The sequence below is a fragment of the Nannospalax galili genome, unplaced genomic scaffold (assembly GCF_000622305.1).
Source record: "Nannospalax galili isolate Female #2095 unplaced genomic scaffold, S.galili_v1.0 scaffold710, whole genome shotgun sequence".
NCBI lineage: Eukaryota > Metazoa > Chordata > Mammalia > Rodentia > Spalacidae > Nannospalax > Nannospalax galili.
In genome coordinates, this window is record NW_008328349.1 from 35,354 (window position 1) to 53,938 (window position 18,585).

General features: G+C 42.8%; 1 protein-coding gene across 15 annotated transcripts in view; it reads right to left on the reverse strand.

Moving 5' to 3' along the window:
- Positions 1-18,585, reverse strand: part of Caprin2 (caprin family member 2) — a gene marked incomplete at its 3' end in the record, with an annotated part of 49,673 nt that overhangs the window by 30,314 nt on the left and 774 nt on the right. For 3 of the 15 annotated variants that reach the window (XM_017796525.2, XM_029560392.1, XM_017796521.2), the window contains 6 exon segments: positions 1,030-1,185; positions 4,253-4,335; positions 5,579-5,817; positions 11,341-11,427; positions 13,472-13,534; positions 17,414-17,630. In XM_017796525.2, coding sequence (XP_017652014.1) covers positions 1,030-1,185; positions 4,253-4,335; positions 5,579-5,817; positions 11,341-11,427; positions 13,472-13,534; positions 17,414-17,590 — 805 coding nt within the window. 15 annotated transcript variants of the gene reach the window in all.

Below are 18,585 nucleotides of genomic sequence, written 5' to 3' on the forward strand. Positions count from 1 at the left end.
AAAGGAAGGGTTAAGAAGTACATTTCATTTCCTAATTTTGCTAATTTTTTTTTTCCTAACTCAATAGCTGAACTTGAACTTATTTACAGTCTACTAAATCCTGGATTCTTCTATGACTTCATTTAAACTATAAATGGAATTATCCTACTATCATTTAATACAGCTTATCCAAATTCCACAAGTGCCTCATTTTAAGCTAACATACTCTCTTGAAACAAAACATAATGTTTCTATTAACATTGACTCTGTGCTAGATGTAGTGGCAAATGCCTGTAATGACAGCACTTGGAAGGACAGAGCAGAAGCCTATGTCAGCTGTGGCTCCATAAGACCATATCTCGAACAAACAAAAATACAGAAAAAGAACAAGAAGTTTAACTGTATAAATCATGGCAATATATTTTTGGGGTTTTTTATTGCTGATTTTGGGTTTGTTTTTTTTTTTTTTTTTGAGACAGGGTCTTACTATGTAGCCCTGGCAACCCTGGAACTATGTAGATCGGGCAGTCTTAAATTCACATTATCTCCTGCTTCTGCCTCCTGAGTGTTCAAGTTAAAGGCATGAGCCACCATACCCTGTGTTTTCTAAACCTTATCTTGCAGCAAGTAAAAAAAAACATAATATATATAGAATGCAACAAATTAATCATTTCAAAATGGTGGTTTTAAAATGCAGTAAGAAACCAACCTCTCTAAGGGAATATCTCTGCCATAAGAGCAGAGGGTGACTATCTGCAGGGAGGAAACGGAGAAGGGCAGTAAGTACAAAGCACAATGACACGTTAAGTATGAAAATGGCACTACAGCCTATTTCTTTGTATGCAACCAAAAACTACAAAAAAAGAGTCATCGTGCATATAATCCCAACACTCAGATGGAAGAGGGCAGAGGATCACCCCGGTTCAAGACCAGCCTTGTACACACACCATGTTCTAGGCCAACCAGGGCCACATTGCTATACCCCGTCTCAAAAAAGGAAAGAAAAAAAAAGGAAATGCAAACTAGAGAATGTCAAAGATGACAACAAACCTGACTCTTTGATAGATTCAGTCTTCAATAACTGTCTTCTCTTTTCTGACTGCGTTAGCATTTCTTCCTCTTTTTCCTTACTGTTTTTGGGAACTGGGATACTTTCAAAATAACCTGAGTTCAGGAGTTTAGACAGTAGATCTTTCACATGTTTGTCTAAGAAAGAACAATTAGACTTAGTTAGCACATAACCTAATCGTTCACTGAAAATTATGGGGAATAAGAATCCCAGTGTTGTGCTTATGGTCTGTCATCACAGCAGTCACCAGTGGGGAGACTCAGAATTGTTTGTGCCATAAAAAGGAAGAGCGACTACTCTTACTTTACTACATCTTTACTCCTACCTGAATCAGTACACATAAAAAGACTAGATTAAGGCTTATCAAATTACTTAAATTTCTCTGAACCTCCACTGCCACATTTGGAATATGACTAAAACTCAAGGAACCTAATCAAAAACCATGACAGAGGCACACATTTCCTGAGCTGAGGGACAAGATATTCTAACTGGCCACTACTTTGTGTTTCCCATTAATTAAGGCTTTGGAGAAATGAAACCCTGTTCTCAATCACAGCCACAGGTCTTACATTGGACACCCCATCTTTGTTGTTGGTCTATTTGGTTATTTGAAGTCAGGGTCTCTCTGAATAGCCCAAGCTGGACTCAAATTGGTGACCCTCCTGCTTTAGCTGCCCAAGTGCTGGAATGACAGGTTTAAGCCACCAGACCTGGCTTAAGTATTTTTAAATTACAAAATTCCCTAATTAAGAGTTCACTCAAGTTATGTTGTAGGTCAGTCCCAGAACACCGCCATTAGATGGCAACACAAAAAACCTCAAAAGCAATTTTGTTGTTGTTCTTTTTTGAGACAAGGTCTCCCTGTGGCCCCAGCTGTCCTGGAACTCACAGAGATCCGCCTGCCTCTGCCTCCCAAGCACTGGAACTAAAGGCGTGCGCCACCTATACAAAGTGTGGGTCTAGCTGGGCGTGGTGGCGCACGCCTTTATTCCCAGCACTTGGGAGGTAGAGGCAGGCAGATCTTTCTGAGTTCGAGGCCAGCCTGATCTACATAGTGAGTTCCAGAACAGCTGGAGCTACACGGAGACCCTGTCTCAAAAAGACAAAAAAAAAAGGTATAGGTCTAAATATACTTCATTTTAAATATCCAATAAAAACCCAACTCCAAACCAGGCAAAATGCCAATACTTGATCTGGGTCTATTATTCCTTTTTTTTTTTTTTTTTTTTTTTAATTTTATGTGTACGAGTGTATTGCCTGCATGTATGTGAGTGCACCCGTGTCGTGCAATGCCTCGGAGGTCAGAAGAGGGCTTCAGATTCCCCTGGAACTGGAGTTAGAGATGGTCTGTAACCGCCATGTAGGTGCTGGGAATCGAACCCGGGTCCTCTGCAAGGGCAGTCAGTGCTCTTAGCCACTGAGCCAACTCTCCAGCCCCTATTATTCCTTTTATAGGAGTACCATGACATTGATTTTTGTCTTTTTTAATCAGGTTTTTTTTTTAAGAGACAGGGTCTCACTTTGTAGCCCAGGCTGTCCTCAAACTCAGCAATCCTCCTGTCTCAGTCTTCCCAATGCTGGGATTACAAGCATGCACCACCACACCAGGCTTTAATCAGCTTTTAGGTATTACTTACAAAGAAAAATATTTCAGGTACTTCAAGTGCACAGTTTTAACAGATTTTAGTCACGCTACCACCACCAGAATCACAACTTCAAAGCATTTCATCAACTCCCCTAACCCCTCAAGCCTAAGATTAGTCCCTGGCCTGACAACCAAGGACCTTCTCCAGAATTTCATAAAGTTAATTCATACGCTATATATTCAAGTTTTATTTGGCTTCTTTTACTAGGCATAATTACTTTGAGATCCATCATGTTCCTCTATGTATTAACAGTTCAATAACCCATTCTCTTTTTTTGTCTTTTTGAGACAGGGTCTCCCTGTAGCCCCAGCTGTCCTGGAACTCACTATGTAGACCAGGCTGGCCTTGAACTCAGAGAGATATGCCTGCCTCTGCCTCCTGAGCTCTGGGGTTAAAAGTGTGTGCCACCACAACCAGCTCATGTACAGGTTCTTAAAGTCGTGGCCAGTCAACAGGTATATGCTTTATTTTCTGAGAAAGTGCCAAATTATTTTCCAAAACATTAAAAAAATCTTTTTCTAAGACAGGATTTGCTATGCTACCTAGGCTGGCCTTGAACTCCTAGGCTTAAGCAACTCTCCAATATCAGCCTCCTGAGTAACTAGGACTATAGGTGCATTCCACTGTTCCTGGCTCAAAAAATAAATCTTCACTTGTAATTTAAGTTTAAATAGAGTTAGAAGTCTTGACTATTATACATACTTGGATATTCTCTTTATGTGTCTGTGTCCGTATGTGTGTGTGACTACACATGCACATGTGTGCACACATACCCTAGAGGCTACGAGTTACTCTTGGGTGTCTTCTTCAACTACTCTTCTACCTTGAGCCAGGGACCCTCACTGATTCAACTAGACTGGCTGAGCAGCAATCCTGAGGGAATCCTTCCTTCTCCACCTTCCCAGGCTGGGATTATAGATAACAGTGTGCCCAGTTTTTTTTACATGTGTGCTAGGTGATCAAACTCAGGTCGTCTTCATGCCTGCGTGGCAAGCACTTTACTGATTGAACCATATTCCCATCCCCATCCTTGGATAATTTTTAAAGAGGAAAAACTTAACTAATGACAAAAATGTCTATTAGCTGCTAGTGAGTTCTCATTATCCTAAGCTATTTACTTCATATTTCTTACCTGGCCATTTGAATGTGCTCATCTGACTGTCCAACAGACAGGCCAAACCACTTGTCGTTTCTTACAATGACTCAAAAGACAAGCCTCAATATTAACAATTTGTGAATTAAAGGTTCTCAAATAGAACATGTATCACTATTCAGAATAGGGAACTGAACCTCAAAATGATTAAACTAGTATTGAAGCCATAACTAGTAGTTTTTATTTCCCGATCATATTGACTTGCCACTTCAAAATTCTGTTAGTTTCCTTTTAGCGAGCAGGAATATACATCAGCTCCAGAAATAAATGGATCATTCCCCCAATGAACACAGTACCGTCAGATACGTGAGTTCTGATGGACTGACAGTTCAGACCCTCAACGTCACACCAACCCTCTAGACAAAGGCTCAGCGTCTACCGCCTGGGTCAGCAGAGCAGACTCACATGTCGTTCCTACCACTGCTTTCTCACGACCTTCCAAGAGGTCCCAAAGGTACAAGGACGACTGTGCCATCTGGTCCTCGACACTGACAGGGAAAAGCAGCAACTTTAGACATACACATGTACACGCAGAACAGTACAATGTACACACTATAACCCATCAACAGTCAAGATATGCAAATACATTGATTTCGCCCTTTTACTCTTTGCAAATAAAAAACTGAATTTTATAAATATTTAAAGTAAAATTGTTTCATTAAAATGACTTTGAAAAAAAAGATTTTATGAACCACTAAGAGGAACAGACCAAGAGTTTAAGCTGCCAGTGCAGTGTCATTAGTTACCAAGTGCCTGTCTCAGGGGAAATAAAAACGCAGTGGAAACATTCAGAGTGTTTAACCTCACTTCACAGAGAGCAGTTTATTTTTCAAACTGAAGAACGTTCCATTCCCTGAGCCCACCACAGTGAGAAGGAGGCAACAAGCAACAAAGAGGTAATGACAGAGGACAGCGTCAGCACAGGCTGAGGCCTACGGCTCTTTAGAGTGAAGTGAGTTCTATCCGGCTTCTGTCTAACACCAGGCCGGCTTTAGTAACAGCAGACCTCTTAGCAGTGCTTCCACACAACTAACAAGAGTTAAGTCAATTAGTATCTATCAAGGCAAAAGCATAAATATCTGTTAGCCAAATTACTCCATCAAAACAAAAATAGTGACTAATTGTAGAAGGAAATATTAGGCAGCCTCACTTTTGCAGAATTTTAAATTGCCAGATCTTTTTTTTTTTTTTTGGTCTTTTTGAGACAGGGTCTCCCTCTAGCCCCAGCTGGCCTGGGACTCACTATGTAGACCAAGCTGGCCTTGAACTCACAGACATCTGCCTGCCTCTGCCTCCCGAGTGCTGGGATTAAAGGCATGCACCACCACGCCCAGCACCAGATCAATTTCTAAGTACTTACTTAATCACAGTATAAGAACATCAAATAATTCTCATTTTTCAAAATTTAACAATACTGACTCAGTTAAATTTTATGTACTTCTACTTAAATACCACAGGAGAAAGAAGGCAAAGAACAAAGAAAATGTGGACTATCTGTATAGGTATCTCAGCATTTGCACAGGGGTTAAAACAATAATCAGGCATTATTTTTTCCAAGACAATATTAATGAGAACATTCAAACTGACTGAATTGCTAAATGATGTCTCAAACATGTCCAGGTTTCCCATACTGAATCCAATTAATGTTGTCTTCATCAATTCCTAACTACACACACAACTGAAAGACTAAAGTGCTGCATGCTGTTTCAGAAAAATTTTCTCACGGCTTACCTCAGACTCTCATTTCTTTCAGGACAGGTCAGTTTTGAGAATTTAATGAGGTAGTCAAGTTCTTTTGAAGGCAAATACACTGCACCATTCAAGCCCCCTGTGAAGTCTTTCTGTACATGTTCTTGTGTTAAGTTCTGCAATACATACTGAATTTGAAGTACAGTTCGAAGCTTTTTCTTTTCAGCCTCAAGTTTTAGCATGTGCTCCCTTCTCTGGGCCTTTTTCTGGGCTTTCAATAGCTGTTAAAACAAATGCAGGTTCACGTCTCTATCACCCAAGTTAGTTATTTATATGTTATAAAATCTAACCCCAAATAGCTGGGACACATTTCACAACTCACAAGGTGAACAGCTTAATCTGTTTCTTTGACACTGAGTAATAAAATGGCTTATTGAAGTAACCAGAGTCAAAATTGCTGACTCTCCTAATTATACTGCTATCTCTAACACCAAAGTACCAACAGAGATGTCCACACTAGTCCAAGATTTTAAGCTGAGTGTAGCGGTGCATGCCTATAATCCCAGTGTTTGGGACGGGAAGGTAGGAGGATCTAGAGTAGAGTCATCCTTGAGTCTCAGTCAAGGTCAGCTTGGGCTGCAGGAAACCTTCTCAAGAGGTCTTACTTTTCTTTATTTGTATTAAAATCTGTTAGAGTAACTGTTCCAAGAATATTTTAGTTTAATTGGGAGTTCCTTTATTTTCAGGGGGAAAAAAAATTAAACTAAAATGGTCAGTTCCTAATTAATCAAAGACTGAGTAAAGCATATGCAACTAAAGTCTGTTAGGCACAACACGTCTTCAAACATATGCTGAGAATTCTCAACTAAAAAATTCAAAAATGTACGGGGCTGGAGAGATGGCTCAGCTGTTAAGAACACTGGTTGTTCTTGCAGAAGACCTGAGTTCAAACCCCAGCACCCACATAGCAGCCAACAACTATCCATAACTCCAGTTCCAGGGGATCCGACAGCCTCTTCTGTCCTCCAGGGGCATTGCATGACACGGGTCCACTTATCTACACAAAGGCAAAGCATGCATACACATAAAATAAAAAAATAAAATATTAAAAAAATTTTTTAAAAATTCAAAATGTGACATTTATTCAGCACCAATGTGAAACCACAAATGGAAAATTCCACCTCTGATCCTATATGATGGGTCACAGTCAAAAATGTAGACACACATGGGGCTGGAGAGATGGCTTAGCAGTTAAGAGCAATGGCCGCTCTTGCAGAGGACCTGGGTTCAGTTTCTAACACCTAATTGGTAGTTAACTACTGTCAGGTGGCTAACAACTGATGTGTAACTCCATTTCCAAAGGATCAGATGGCCTCTTCTGGCCTCCACAGGTATTGCATGCACGGGTACATTTACATTTCAGGCAAAATACTCCTACACATTAAAAATAAGCTGGGTGTGGTGGTGCACGCCTTTAATCCCAGCACTCGGGAGGCAGAGGCAGGTGGATCTCTGTGAGTTCCAGGCCAGCTTGGTCTACATAGTGAGTTCCAGGCCAGCTGGGGCTACAGGGAGACCGTCTCAAAAAGACCAAAAAAAAAAGAAAGAAAACACACTAAAAATATATAAAATTAACCTTAGGCTATGTGAAGCATCAATTAATTTCATATTTACAAGTTTCATCTCCAAGATAATTATGTACATGCAATTATTCCAAAGCCCAAAACCAAAACGCTTCTAGGTATTTTGGATGAGATACTCAACCTTTACTAAAAAATCCCTCAGAAAATGTGGTATGCCCCCTTCTACCACTAACAATACAAAAAGAAAAAAGAAAACTGAATTTAGAGAGGTGGTGGGGTTTTTTTTCCAATAAAAAAAATTTCATACATGTATAATGCACGATGCATCTTTGTCTTATCCACCCTCCAATCCCTCCCTCCGCTTCCCAACTCGCCAACTTATCTCCCATTTCCTTCCCAACATCATTTTTTTTTTAATCCATTAAGTCCAATTAGTGATGCCCATGCATGCATGTACAGGGTTATCCCCTGAGGCACGGGCAACCTTACCAACAATAGTCACCATCCCACAAAGAAAAGTCACTCTCTCCCTTCAGCAGTCATCAACTGCCATTAGCTCTTCAGCTAATTCCTAGGAGTGACTATTTGTTTATGATTGGTTTTGATCACGGTGTTAGGTATTGAACATAGGGCCACATATAAGAGCCAATGTTTATAATAATTTATCTCTGTTGGTCTGGATAGAGCTATATTAAACTGACAAAACAGAAGTAAAAAGTTAGTATGACTTGTTTCCTAAGATAATGTATGTGTAAATTGAGTACCCTGAGTCTCCACTTGGCTCAGAACTGCAATACCTTGAAGCCCAATATGTCGTATAGGCAAGGTGACATACCACTTTTTTATTCCTGTGTGTGGTGATGCATTCCCTTAATCTTAGCACTCATGAGGCAGAGGCAGGTGAATCTCTGTGAGTTCTAGGTCAACTAGAGCTAATAGTGAGATCCTGTCTCAAAATAAAATAAGTATATTTGTTTCAACTAAGAAAATACAGCTTCTCAGTTTTATGATTATGTTTCCATTAATTTCTAACAAAAACCACCAAAAAAAGAAAAAAGAGACTCCTTAAGATTTCCTCCTATACGTGAATTACTGATTCAGTATAAATATTTTAAAGTCAATAAAAGAGATTCAGCCAGGCATGGTAACATGCCTATAACATGCCTATAATCTCAACACTGAGAAGGCTGAGCCAGGAGGATCACGACTTTGAACCTAGCCCAGGCTACATAATGAATTCCTAGCAAGCCTGGTCTATACAGTGAGACAAACGAAAAAGAAATGGAGAAGGAAAGGGAAGAAAAGAAGACAAAGTGGAGAGAAGAAAAAGAACTCCAAAGAGACATTCACAAACACTAACAGATTGAGATCAGAGAGTTAAAAACATGTTCAGTTCATTCCCTTCCAAGGGTGTGGGAGCCACTTAAAATTGGTCATTAGAGGAGCCCAGAGACGATGGGTTGGGACTATGCAGACATGCCTGCTTTCTTGAGATGGCAGAGGCTCAGTAAGTCTTTTTCTGAGACCTGGATACGGACTGCAGCAGACACTCTTCCCAAAGTTACAGGCTGTGTCTGCCTGAGGAAGGAGAGATGGAGTGTACTCTCATTCTCCTGGACACTGGGTTCCCCGAGATTGTTTCATCACAGGACATACAATAAAAGCAAATGATTCTTCAGGCCTATAGATACCACACCACGGGGCTGTGGAAATGGCTCAGAGGCAAACCACTGGCCTAAGCACAAGCACGAGGAGGGAGTTCAGATCTCCACATAAAGCCAAGCAGGTGCGGTGGCTGTCTGCAGCCCCAGTGTTCAGGAGGCAGAGGCGGGCTCCAGGGGAAAGCTGCTAGCTCGGCCAGCAGACTGGAGCTCTGCCTCAGTTAGTAATGGAAAGCAGTCAAAGAGGACGCCCAACATCGACAATGGGCGCAGCATGCACATGTGCATACACAAGCACACCACACACATGCACATAAAGAATACATCCTACATTACTTCCTATGTTTCTTCAGTCTACTGTCAAGATTGGAGTAGGTGTTCTTACGGCTTTTAATGTCCTGAAAGTCTTTGAGCAAGTGTTTGTCACAGCCAATACTTGGACACTTTTTATTATTTTTATTTTTTTGGCAATGCTGGGGATAAAACCCAGGGCCATATATATGCAAGACAAGTGTTTTACCACGAAGCTACGCCTCCAGTCCCTAGTTATCCTTTTTATTTATTTGCACTCATGATTACAGACTGTGCCTTGCTTATTCACCAATGTATCACCACCTAGCACAGAGCCTGATACACAGAACCTTAAACATCTGCTGAACGAATCAAGTCAACAAGTATATGGTCTCTTAATTCAAGATTATATGTCACGAAAAGCCACTAACAGCCTGGTTCTCCTTACTTAGATGGAAACTAAGATCTTATTCTACTTCAGTCGAGAATCAACCTGGAAAGGAAAACATGAAAAATAAGCAACTAGAAGAGCAGTATTGAATGGCAGAGCCTATTTTCCAAGCCATGACTTAGGATAATGGATCCCTGACAAGGGATACAGATCACCTCAAGAAAGGGTTGGAAGGCAGTGACAAGCGGATCTCTGTGATATGAGGCAAGCCTGGTCTACATAGCAAATTCCAGGCCAGCTGGAGTACAGGGGGAATCCTGTCTCAAAAAAAAAAAAAAAAAAAAAACAAACCCACGAAGAATGTAGCTAGACTGAGCAAGAAAGAAAAAAAAAAGTCCCACAAACTACAAAGGTGGCCAAAGAAGTCTGCGTAGCAGTCCAAGAACTTCCAGGAAAAGGAACAGGAGAGTATTAATAAGCACCTTGAGGGCCTGACTCAAGAAGGCAAGCTCTAGACTACGGGGGCATCCCAAGCACAAAGAAATCTAAAGCACAGGCAGCAAGTGAAAAATGCTTTCACAGGACCCACACAGCTTGCTGAGGTAGGAGCTGTCGCTATACCACGGCAGTGGAAGAACATGTAACCAGGTACTGAATCAGTGTCCTAGGGAAAAGAACACACCTTTTAGGGGAACAAAGAACGCAAGGTCACATCCTGGCTCTATCTCTTACTATGAGTAAACTCCAAATGAGCCTCAGATCCCAAAACTGTAAAACAGAGCTATTGTAGCTCCATCTAGTTTTTTGAAAGACTCTAGTGGAGCTACACAGACATCTGGCACCAGGCAGGTGTTATTAAAAAGAAAACACCAGAGATAAGAAAAATGCCTGAGAAGAAAATTAAAATTTGATAAAGCAGCTTTGGGAAGAGACAGAAAATAGAAAAATTTAGCCCATTATACAAATACACTTTACAAATACACTTCTACCTATCTATCCAAAAAGAAAGTATGGAAAATCTCTTCATAGTGAAGTATACCAAAGCAAAATAAATTTAACACAGAAAATTTGAAATACCTAGAGCCAGGCACTGTGGTACATGCCTGTAATACCAGATACTCAGATAGCTGAGGCAAGAGAGTCACAAACCACAAGCTTGCCTGGGCTACATAGGGAGTTCAAAGCCATCCTGCACAAAATTTGTCTCAAAATAAAAATAAAGGACTAGGAATATAGCTCAATGGTAAAGCACTTGCCTAGAAACAGGTCCCTGGTTCAAACTGCACTACTGAAAATATAAAACAAAATAGCCTAGAAATTATAACTCAGCCTGATGGTACATGCCTATAAACCTAGCACTTGGAAAACTGAGACAAGAGTGGAGAGTTCAAAGCCAGACTGGGCTACACAGTCAGGTGATAGCTAAACAAGTACTTACCAAGAAAGAGGATCTTGTGAGACACATTCCACACAGAATAATTTAGAAACTCCCTCGGGAATATGAAACCTGGGTTTTCTGTAATAATTTCCATAATCTGTTCAATACAGCACCAATTCTGTTTCCTCCTGTGCTGAACGTCACACTAAGAAGTCTTTAGGATTCAAATTTACAATCCTACATTCAAGTAACGTCAAGATGGGTTTGTTCCCTTTCTCGGTGACTTTGTAACTCCACTTCAAATACTTTACTCACTCACAATGTCTCATACTCAGACGCCATTTGTATTCACTTGATATTACAAACAATCTGAAAACCTTAGCTATCCCCAACTTCCTCCTCTCCAGTATAAGATTAGCATGTATATATGAACGGTACGCAGTTTTAGATAGTGGCACTTTCTCCAAGGACAGTGGTTGATGGCATTAGAACATACTCACATCTTGGCTCAGTGCAGAAAAGGTTTTCTGGAGATCCTTGGCAAATTCCAAATTATGCAGTACTTCTTCATACTTCTCCACTGCTTCCTACCAGACAAAGTAAGAAGACGGCAGCTCTGTGGTCAGCGTAGCACAAAAATGTCAAAAATAAATGTTCCTTAAATTGCTAACAGAAGGCTGGAGAGATGGCTCAGTGGTTCAGAGCGATGGCTGCTCTAGCAGAGGACCTGGGTTCAGTTTGCAGCACCCACATCAGGTGGCTCACAACCACTTGTAACTCCAGCTCCAGAGGATCTGATGTCTGTTTCTGGCCTCTGTGGGCAATCCCATGCATTTGCATACACACATACAGACACACGCATATACACATAAATAAAAATAAATCTTTTTTTGCCTAGAGAGATGGCTCAGTGGTTAAAAGCACTGACGGCTCTTGCAGAGGACGCCAGTTTGATTCCCAGCACCCACATGGTGGCTACGAACTGTCCTTAACTCCAGTTCCAGGGGAATCTGAAGCCCTCTTCTGATCTCCGCGGAATTGCATGACACGGGTGCACTCACATACATGCAGGCAATACACTCGTACACTAAAAATAATAAAGTATTTAAAATAAATAAATAAATCTTTTTTAAGTTGTGGGGCTGAAGAGATGGTTCAGCAGTTAAGAAGCACTGGCTGTTCTTGCAGAGGACCCAGGTTTGGTTCCCAGCACCATGGCAGCTAACAACTGTCCATAACTCCAGTTCCAAGTGATCTGATACCATCTTCTGCCCTCCGTAGACACTGCACACAAATGTGCACTTACATACATGCAGAAGATACTCATACACATAAAAATAATTTTTTAATTATTTTTAATTGTGTCTATGTGCATGCGTGCGTGTGTATGCATGCAAGTGAATGCCAGTGCCCATGGAGGTCAATCTCCTGGAGCTGGAGTTGTAGGCAGTCATGAGCTTGCTGGCACACCCTTGTAATCTCAGCATTAGGGAGGTACAGACAGGTCCCTGGGGCTTGCTGGCCAGTCAGCCTACCCCATTTCCCAAGGTCCAGGCCAATAAGAGACCCTGTCCCAAAAAAACCAATGTGAGGCTGAAGAGCTGGTTCAGTGGTTAACAGCACTGGCTACTCCTGCAGAGGACCCAAGTTCAGCTCCTAGTGGCTACAACAGTCTGTAACTCCATTTAAGTGTATGAGTGTGCTTGCATGTATGTAAGTACGCCCATGTCGTGCAAAGATTGCGGAGGCCAGAAGAGGGCGTCAGAGCCTTTGGAACTGGAGTTACATACAGCTTTTAGCTGCCATGTAGGTACTAGGAATCGAACCCAGGTCTTCTCGAAGAACAGAAAGTGTTCTTAACAGCTGAGCCACCTCTCCAGCCCTGTAAGGTTAATTTTTGAAAGGCTAGACATCTAAGCTGTAGATAGAGCTCAGCAGAGCTTAGAATGTACAAACCCAGAGTTCAATCTGCAACACCAAGGGGGAGGCCGGTAGCTATTAGATAAGCGAACTTACAAACAAGAAACATGGCAATTCAGGATAGAAAAGTAGAAAGAGTATGAAAGAAATTAAAGGAAGCAACTGCAGAAACCAGCTACAATGAATAGACTTTACAGCCAGGTGTAGTAGCAAGCACCTTTAATCGCAGCACTCAGGAGGCAGAGGCAGGTAGACCTCTGTTGAATTTGAGGCCAGCCTGGTCTACATAGCCACTTCCAGACCATCCAGGGTTAAATAGTAAGACCCTGTCTCAAAATAAAAAATAAAAAAAAAAAAACAAAGAAACAAAAAAAGATTATATTTTAGAGCAGAAACGTCAGGTTTACATTAAACCAGTGAAGCGTTGAAAACTGTGGCGTATACTGTCTTCCAGTCTACCCTAGCATAAACTTCAATGTATATGGTAACTCAGCTGCTCTATCTTCACACTATGTAACATGTACCCAATCTAACAGTACACAGGAAGAGAGCCAGACTGTATCACGGAGTCAACAAAGATGACAGTCACTAGAGAGAACCACCAGATTCTACCTCCTTTAGGCCTATTAAGTCTCCAGCTTCACTGAATTCACCTCAAGTTTTATCAAAAAAGGAAACCAGTAAACCTAATGAGGATCATAAAACACTTACCAACTGGTCTGGGTTAAGCTGTTCCCCATTTTTTAGGCGGTCTTTGTAATCTTCCAGTTTGAGCTACGAAAGAGAAACATGCATCTACAATATAGTCTGACAGGAAACTGAAGCAAATAAAGTTCTTGAAACAAGCTGACTGCCAGATTACCATTTCACTACAAACACCAACTCTGAATTCCAGGTATGGGGGAAAAATCACATAGAAGAGTATCTATCTGCTCTCTTTTTTCCATGAAGTTGATCCAGGAGATTCTGGCTACACTGCACTCCTTATGACTTGGTAGCTATTCCAAGGGTGTGTAGCCCAACCAGTGCTGACCTCAGGCTCCAGGAGTTTGCCTGCAACATCTTAAGGATGCAGTACCCTCAGCTATAAGAACAGGTTGGAAACTATATTAGGTACAAGCCACTGAAGCTGGAATGTAGTGACGGATATTTCAATCATCTCAACTACCTCTACTGTTACAACAGGAAAGTGTCTCTAGCAGGTGTAATGTTCATACATCAAGCGTCATTCCTGCACAAAATGTAGAGCAGGGGACAATGCTTGTGGTAACAGGGCAGTGTGGCAGATGCTTTGTTCATCATTCATTTAATGCTCGTCCTTCTGAGTTATTAATCTTCACTTTAGATGAAGGAATGGGCTAGAGGGTAGAGTTCCTACCATGTATAACAATTCTCAATGAAGAGCCTCACAAGAATGACTTTCTACGTGAACAACAGAATTTCTGGAGATTTGGTGTTCCAGTAAAAATTATTCAACAGTTAAGGTTCATTTGGGGAAAAAGGATCAAGAAACACCTCCTAAGAACATAACCTCCTGGGGTTGGAGACACTCAGCAGTTAAAGAATGCATCCTGCTCTTCCAGAGGACCCCAATTCAGTTACGGGCATCCACATTAGGCAGCTCACAACCACCTGTAACTTTAGCTCCTGGGCACCCAACCTCTTCTGGCCTCTGTAGGCACCCTCACACACAAAATATACACACAAATAAAAATAAATAAGGGTTGGAGAGACAGCTCTGTGGTTTAAGAGCACTTGCTGCTCCTGCAGAGGACCTATATTCAGTTCTCAGCATCCACATGAGGGCTAACAACCACCTATTAACTCTAGTTCCCAGTGATCTGACATCCTCCTCTGGCCTCCACAGGTCCCAGGCATGCACACGGAGCGCATATATACATACAGGCAAAGCACACATAAGATAAAAATAAATACAGTATTTAAAAGCACTGACCCTGGAGAAGTTCCCCAAAATCAGGCACAAAGGAATCTGCCAGCGTGTTTGGGATTTTTAGTGTGTAGCACCATGAAGGATGAAAGGGAATACTTAAAGGACACAAAGTGCTGCATCATTAGACTATGAAAACACTGGAGCTGACAGAGAATACTTGTGGGGGAAAAACAAGGTGGTTTAACAAGATACAGACTTCTTGGCATGGTAGGATAAATTCAGTCTGCATGCCTAGCAATTGAGATTTTGGTTTGAGACAGAGTCTTCCTGTAGCTCCAGCTGTCGATATGTAGACCAACCAGCCTCAATCTCAGAGATCCACCTACCACTGCCTCCTGGGTGCTGGGTTTAAAGGCATGTGCCACCACGCTTGGCACAACTGAGATTTTTATATTAGCTTATATGGCAATTATAAATAATCCCTTTCCAGAATCTTTAAACAAGGTATTTAAGTTTTTAAAAAATATATTACTCTGAAATAGCAAACGTAGCAAATCTGTGTGTGAGTGTGTGTGCCTGTGTGTGTGTGTGTCAGGTCAGAGGGTAAGAAGTGGAGGCTGGTTCTCTCCTTCCACCATGGACTCCAGGCCTGAACTCAGGTCATCGGCTTGTGCAGCTTTCCCAGCCGTGCCATTCTTACCAGCTTCGGTTTTTTTTTTTCTTTTAATAGCTTTTATTTTATAATCAGTCTATTTAAAGCATGGGGATTTAAGTCAGTCATTTGTCCCAATCTAGAGGAGTTCAATGGGGGCAATTATCCCCTAGAGACATCAGGCACTGTCTAGAGACTGAGGTCATCACAACTTGGAGGGTCTGAGGGAGGCAGTGTTTCTGCTACCAGTCTGTTGCCAACTGCCCCACAGTGCTCAAGCCAAGATCTACAACAGCTCATGCTTACACTACTCACTGCTTCCTGAAGTATGCTGCATTTCCCTAACAACTAAACTCTCTAATGTAGATACAAAAATGAAAGGACACCTTTCACACCAAATGTGGCATTGAAGATAATACCTGAGAGGCTGAAGCAATAGCTCAGCAGTTAAGAGGATTTCCTGCTCTTATAGGGGACCTAAGTTTTGGTTCCCAGCACCCAGAGACCTAAGTTTGGTTCCCAGTACCCAGGTCCTGCCAGAACTGTCAGTTCTAGGGTACCTGACACCATCTGGTCTCCACAGGCACCTGCACACACATACACACACATTTTTCTTTTTTTTAGGCAGGCGGATCTTTGTGAGTTCGAGGCCAGCCTGGTCTACATAGTGAGTTCCAGGACAGCTGGGGCTAAGGAGACCCTGTCTCAAAAAGACCAAAAAAAAGGGGCCAGATGTGGTAGTGCGTATCTTTAATTTCAGCACTCAGGAGGCAGAAGTAGGTAGATCTCGCCCAGTTCCAGGCCAGCCAAAGCTACATAGTAAGACTCTGTCTCAAAAAAATGAAACAAAACAAAACGAAGCAAAACAAACCAGGTGTGGTGGCACATGCCTGGAAGGCAAAGGCAGGTGGATCTCTGTGAGTTCAAGACCAGCATGGTCTACATAGTGAGTTCCAGACCAGCCAGGGCAGCATAGTGAAACCCTGTCCTTAAAAAAAAAAAAAAAACACTATACTACTCCACAAGCATTTGTAGGTTCCACCTACGTTGGGGTCTTCCTGTCTTAAAACACTTTCCCAGAGCTAGAAGCAAAATCATTGGTACTAGCAGCAGGCACTCAAAATTAAAGAGGTGCTACTGTTCAGTTGGAGAACTAGGTTACATATATGCAGTATCTCCACATGGGGAAACTCATTAACAAATCTCCATTAATAGGCCCCACACTGACTAGCTCTCAGTGTTAGAGAACCTGGCAGATCCAGATACACTCATCTTATCACACTAATAATCAACTGCATGCCTTCAAAAGATGCAACTGACCCTTCGGCACTAATGTCCTAGCTTCTAAAACACAGAAGGGAGTGAGGAGAGATGTAGCCAACCAGACCAAAACCTCTTCACAGCTGTCCACTAAAAGTAACTTTCCTAAGGTTTTACTAGGTCTTCAGCATGGGTTTAAGAGAATAGTTAACACTCAGCCTTCTTGTCTAAAGCAAGTGGGAATCATGACACAACAGCGGCTCCTGCGGAACTGTTTCACAGGCTACATGACTCAGGAAATGAGAAATGATCTGGATCTTTTTGGCAGCACTTACTGTAGTGTTAGGCTGCTAATAATCCCCAAGTCTCTTTATAAGGTTATCTACAGTACTTTCACCAATCTTGAACCAATACACAGCAACACAAAAATTAACGTTGAAACATTTTCTGGCTCATGGGAAAAACTTCCAACGACTGCAGGGACTGTGCTGCAATATCAAATGCTGCAGAAAGTCACAGGGGAAATGAGCTAAAACATCAGGCTAGGAGGCTAGGCCCCATGAAAGACAAACACTAACACCACACTCACGGGATTAATTGGCCCTAAAATATCAAGCTCTTCCGAGTTTCTCAAAAAGCAGAATGTACAATATTACTGCGAATAGTTATTCAGCTGGGTTGGCAAATAAAACAAACATTTAGCCTGGGTGCTTAACTGTTCCCAGACAACTAAATTCCAAAGTCAGTTAAATTTTCAGGAGGACCTGTTCTTTGATATAAAGAAATTGTCAACTCCTTAACCCTAATTTATGATCATGCATATGCAGGGAGCGGAGGGGGATGAGTTTACCTTCTTTTTCTCGATGTTTCTAATTTTGTGTTTAAGGCATATGAGTCCATTATCAATATAGGTTTCATATGCCTGGGAAGGAGATGCAGCAGGACTGAGAGTCGACTGCAAGGGGCTCAGGGCCCGCTGGCTTTCCCCGTGCTGACTGTGGTTCACTTGGGGCTTGGCGGACTTCATAGTCCCCACTCTTCCTTTCTCTGAATGTCCTGAAGGTGACCTGTAACCAAGAGGGGATAACGAGTGTTGCACTACTGAAACAGACGAAGCTTGAAGGATCGTGGGAAAAACCGTTAAGCACAGATTTGTAATGGGGCACAGCCAGCTTTGACTTCTCTAGCAGGTCGAAGCCGGTTTTCTTAAAGCGCTATTCCACAGAAATGAGCTCAAAACATAAGGGTGCTTCAGGCAGCGTACTTTCATGCCCGTACTAAGGTAATTGGCGGCAAGCACTAGCCAATGAAGTCAGCCTATAACAGGCCAAAGTTACAGCATAGGAATGCTTGAAGTTGTTCTAGTTCCAATCAAGACATGGCTTCTGAGCGCCTCATTCCTCCGAGTTTCTGTGCTCAAGAGACGACACACGGGGAAAAGACGAAAACCACTTTGCACACTGGGACCTCTTTCCCTGCACCTCCACCCAGCCGGCCCTCAACCTGCGGAAACTGTCAGTTTGGCTACCCAGGGCTACCCGAGCGCATAGCTCCGGGACACTAGCACCAAGTCCTCACAATCTGCAGCGAGCTGCCTTCCGGTGGGTTCGTACTCCCGCACAACCACGCACACCAAAGCGACTTGGAGCCCATCCAGTGCCCGCACCAGAGGCTCCAGGTACCGCGACGCCGGGCACTTCACCTCCGCCCCAGGCTTCCACCCCGCCCCCACACCCGCAGCGCCGCAGAGCCCGAGCCCGACAGGCCCTGCCCGCCACCCTCGTCCAGCCCCGCAGCAGGCCACGCCAGGGGCGACCGACCACCGCGGGGACCCGGCGCGGAGGGAGCCGCACCCCGCCGCCGCTCCGCTTCACCTCCCCGGCTGCCTCGGAAAGCGCGCGAGACCCGGGCGTGAACCCGCACTCCGCGGCCTCCCCCCGGCCCGCCCTGCGCCCTCTGCCAAGCCCACGCGGACTATAAAGAAACCCTCCAACTCCACGGCTCGTGCGGAGGTTCGCAACA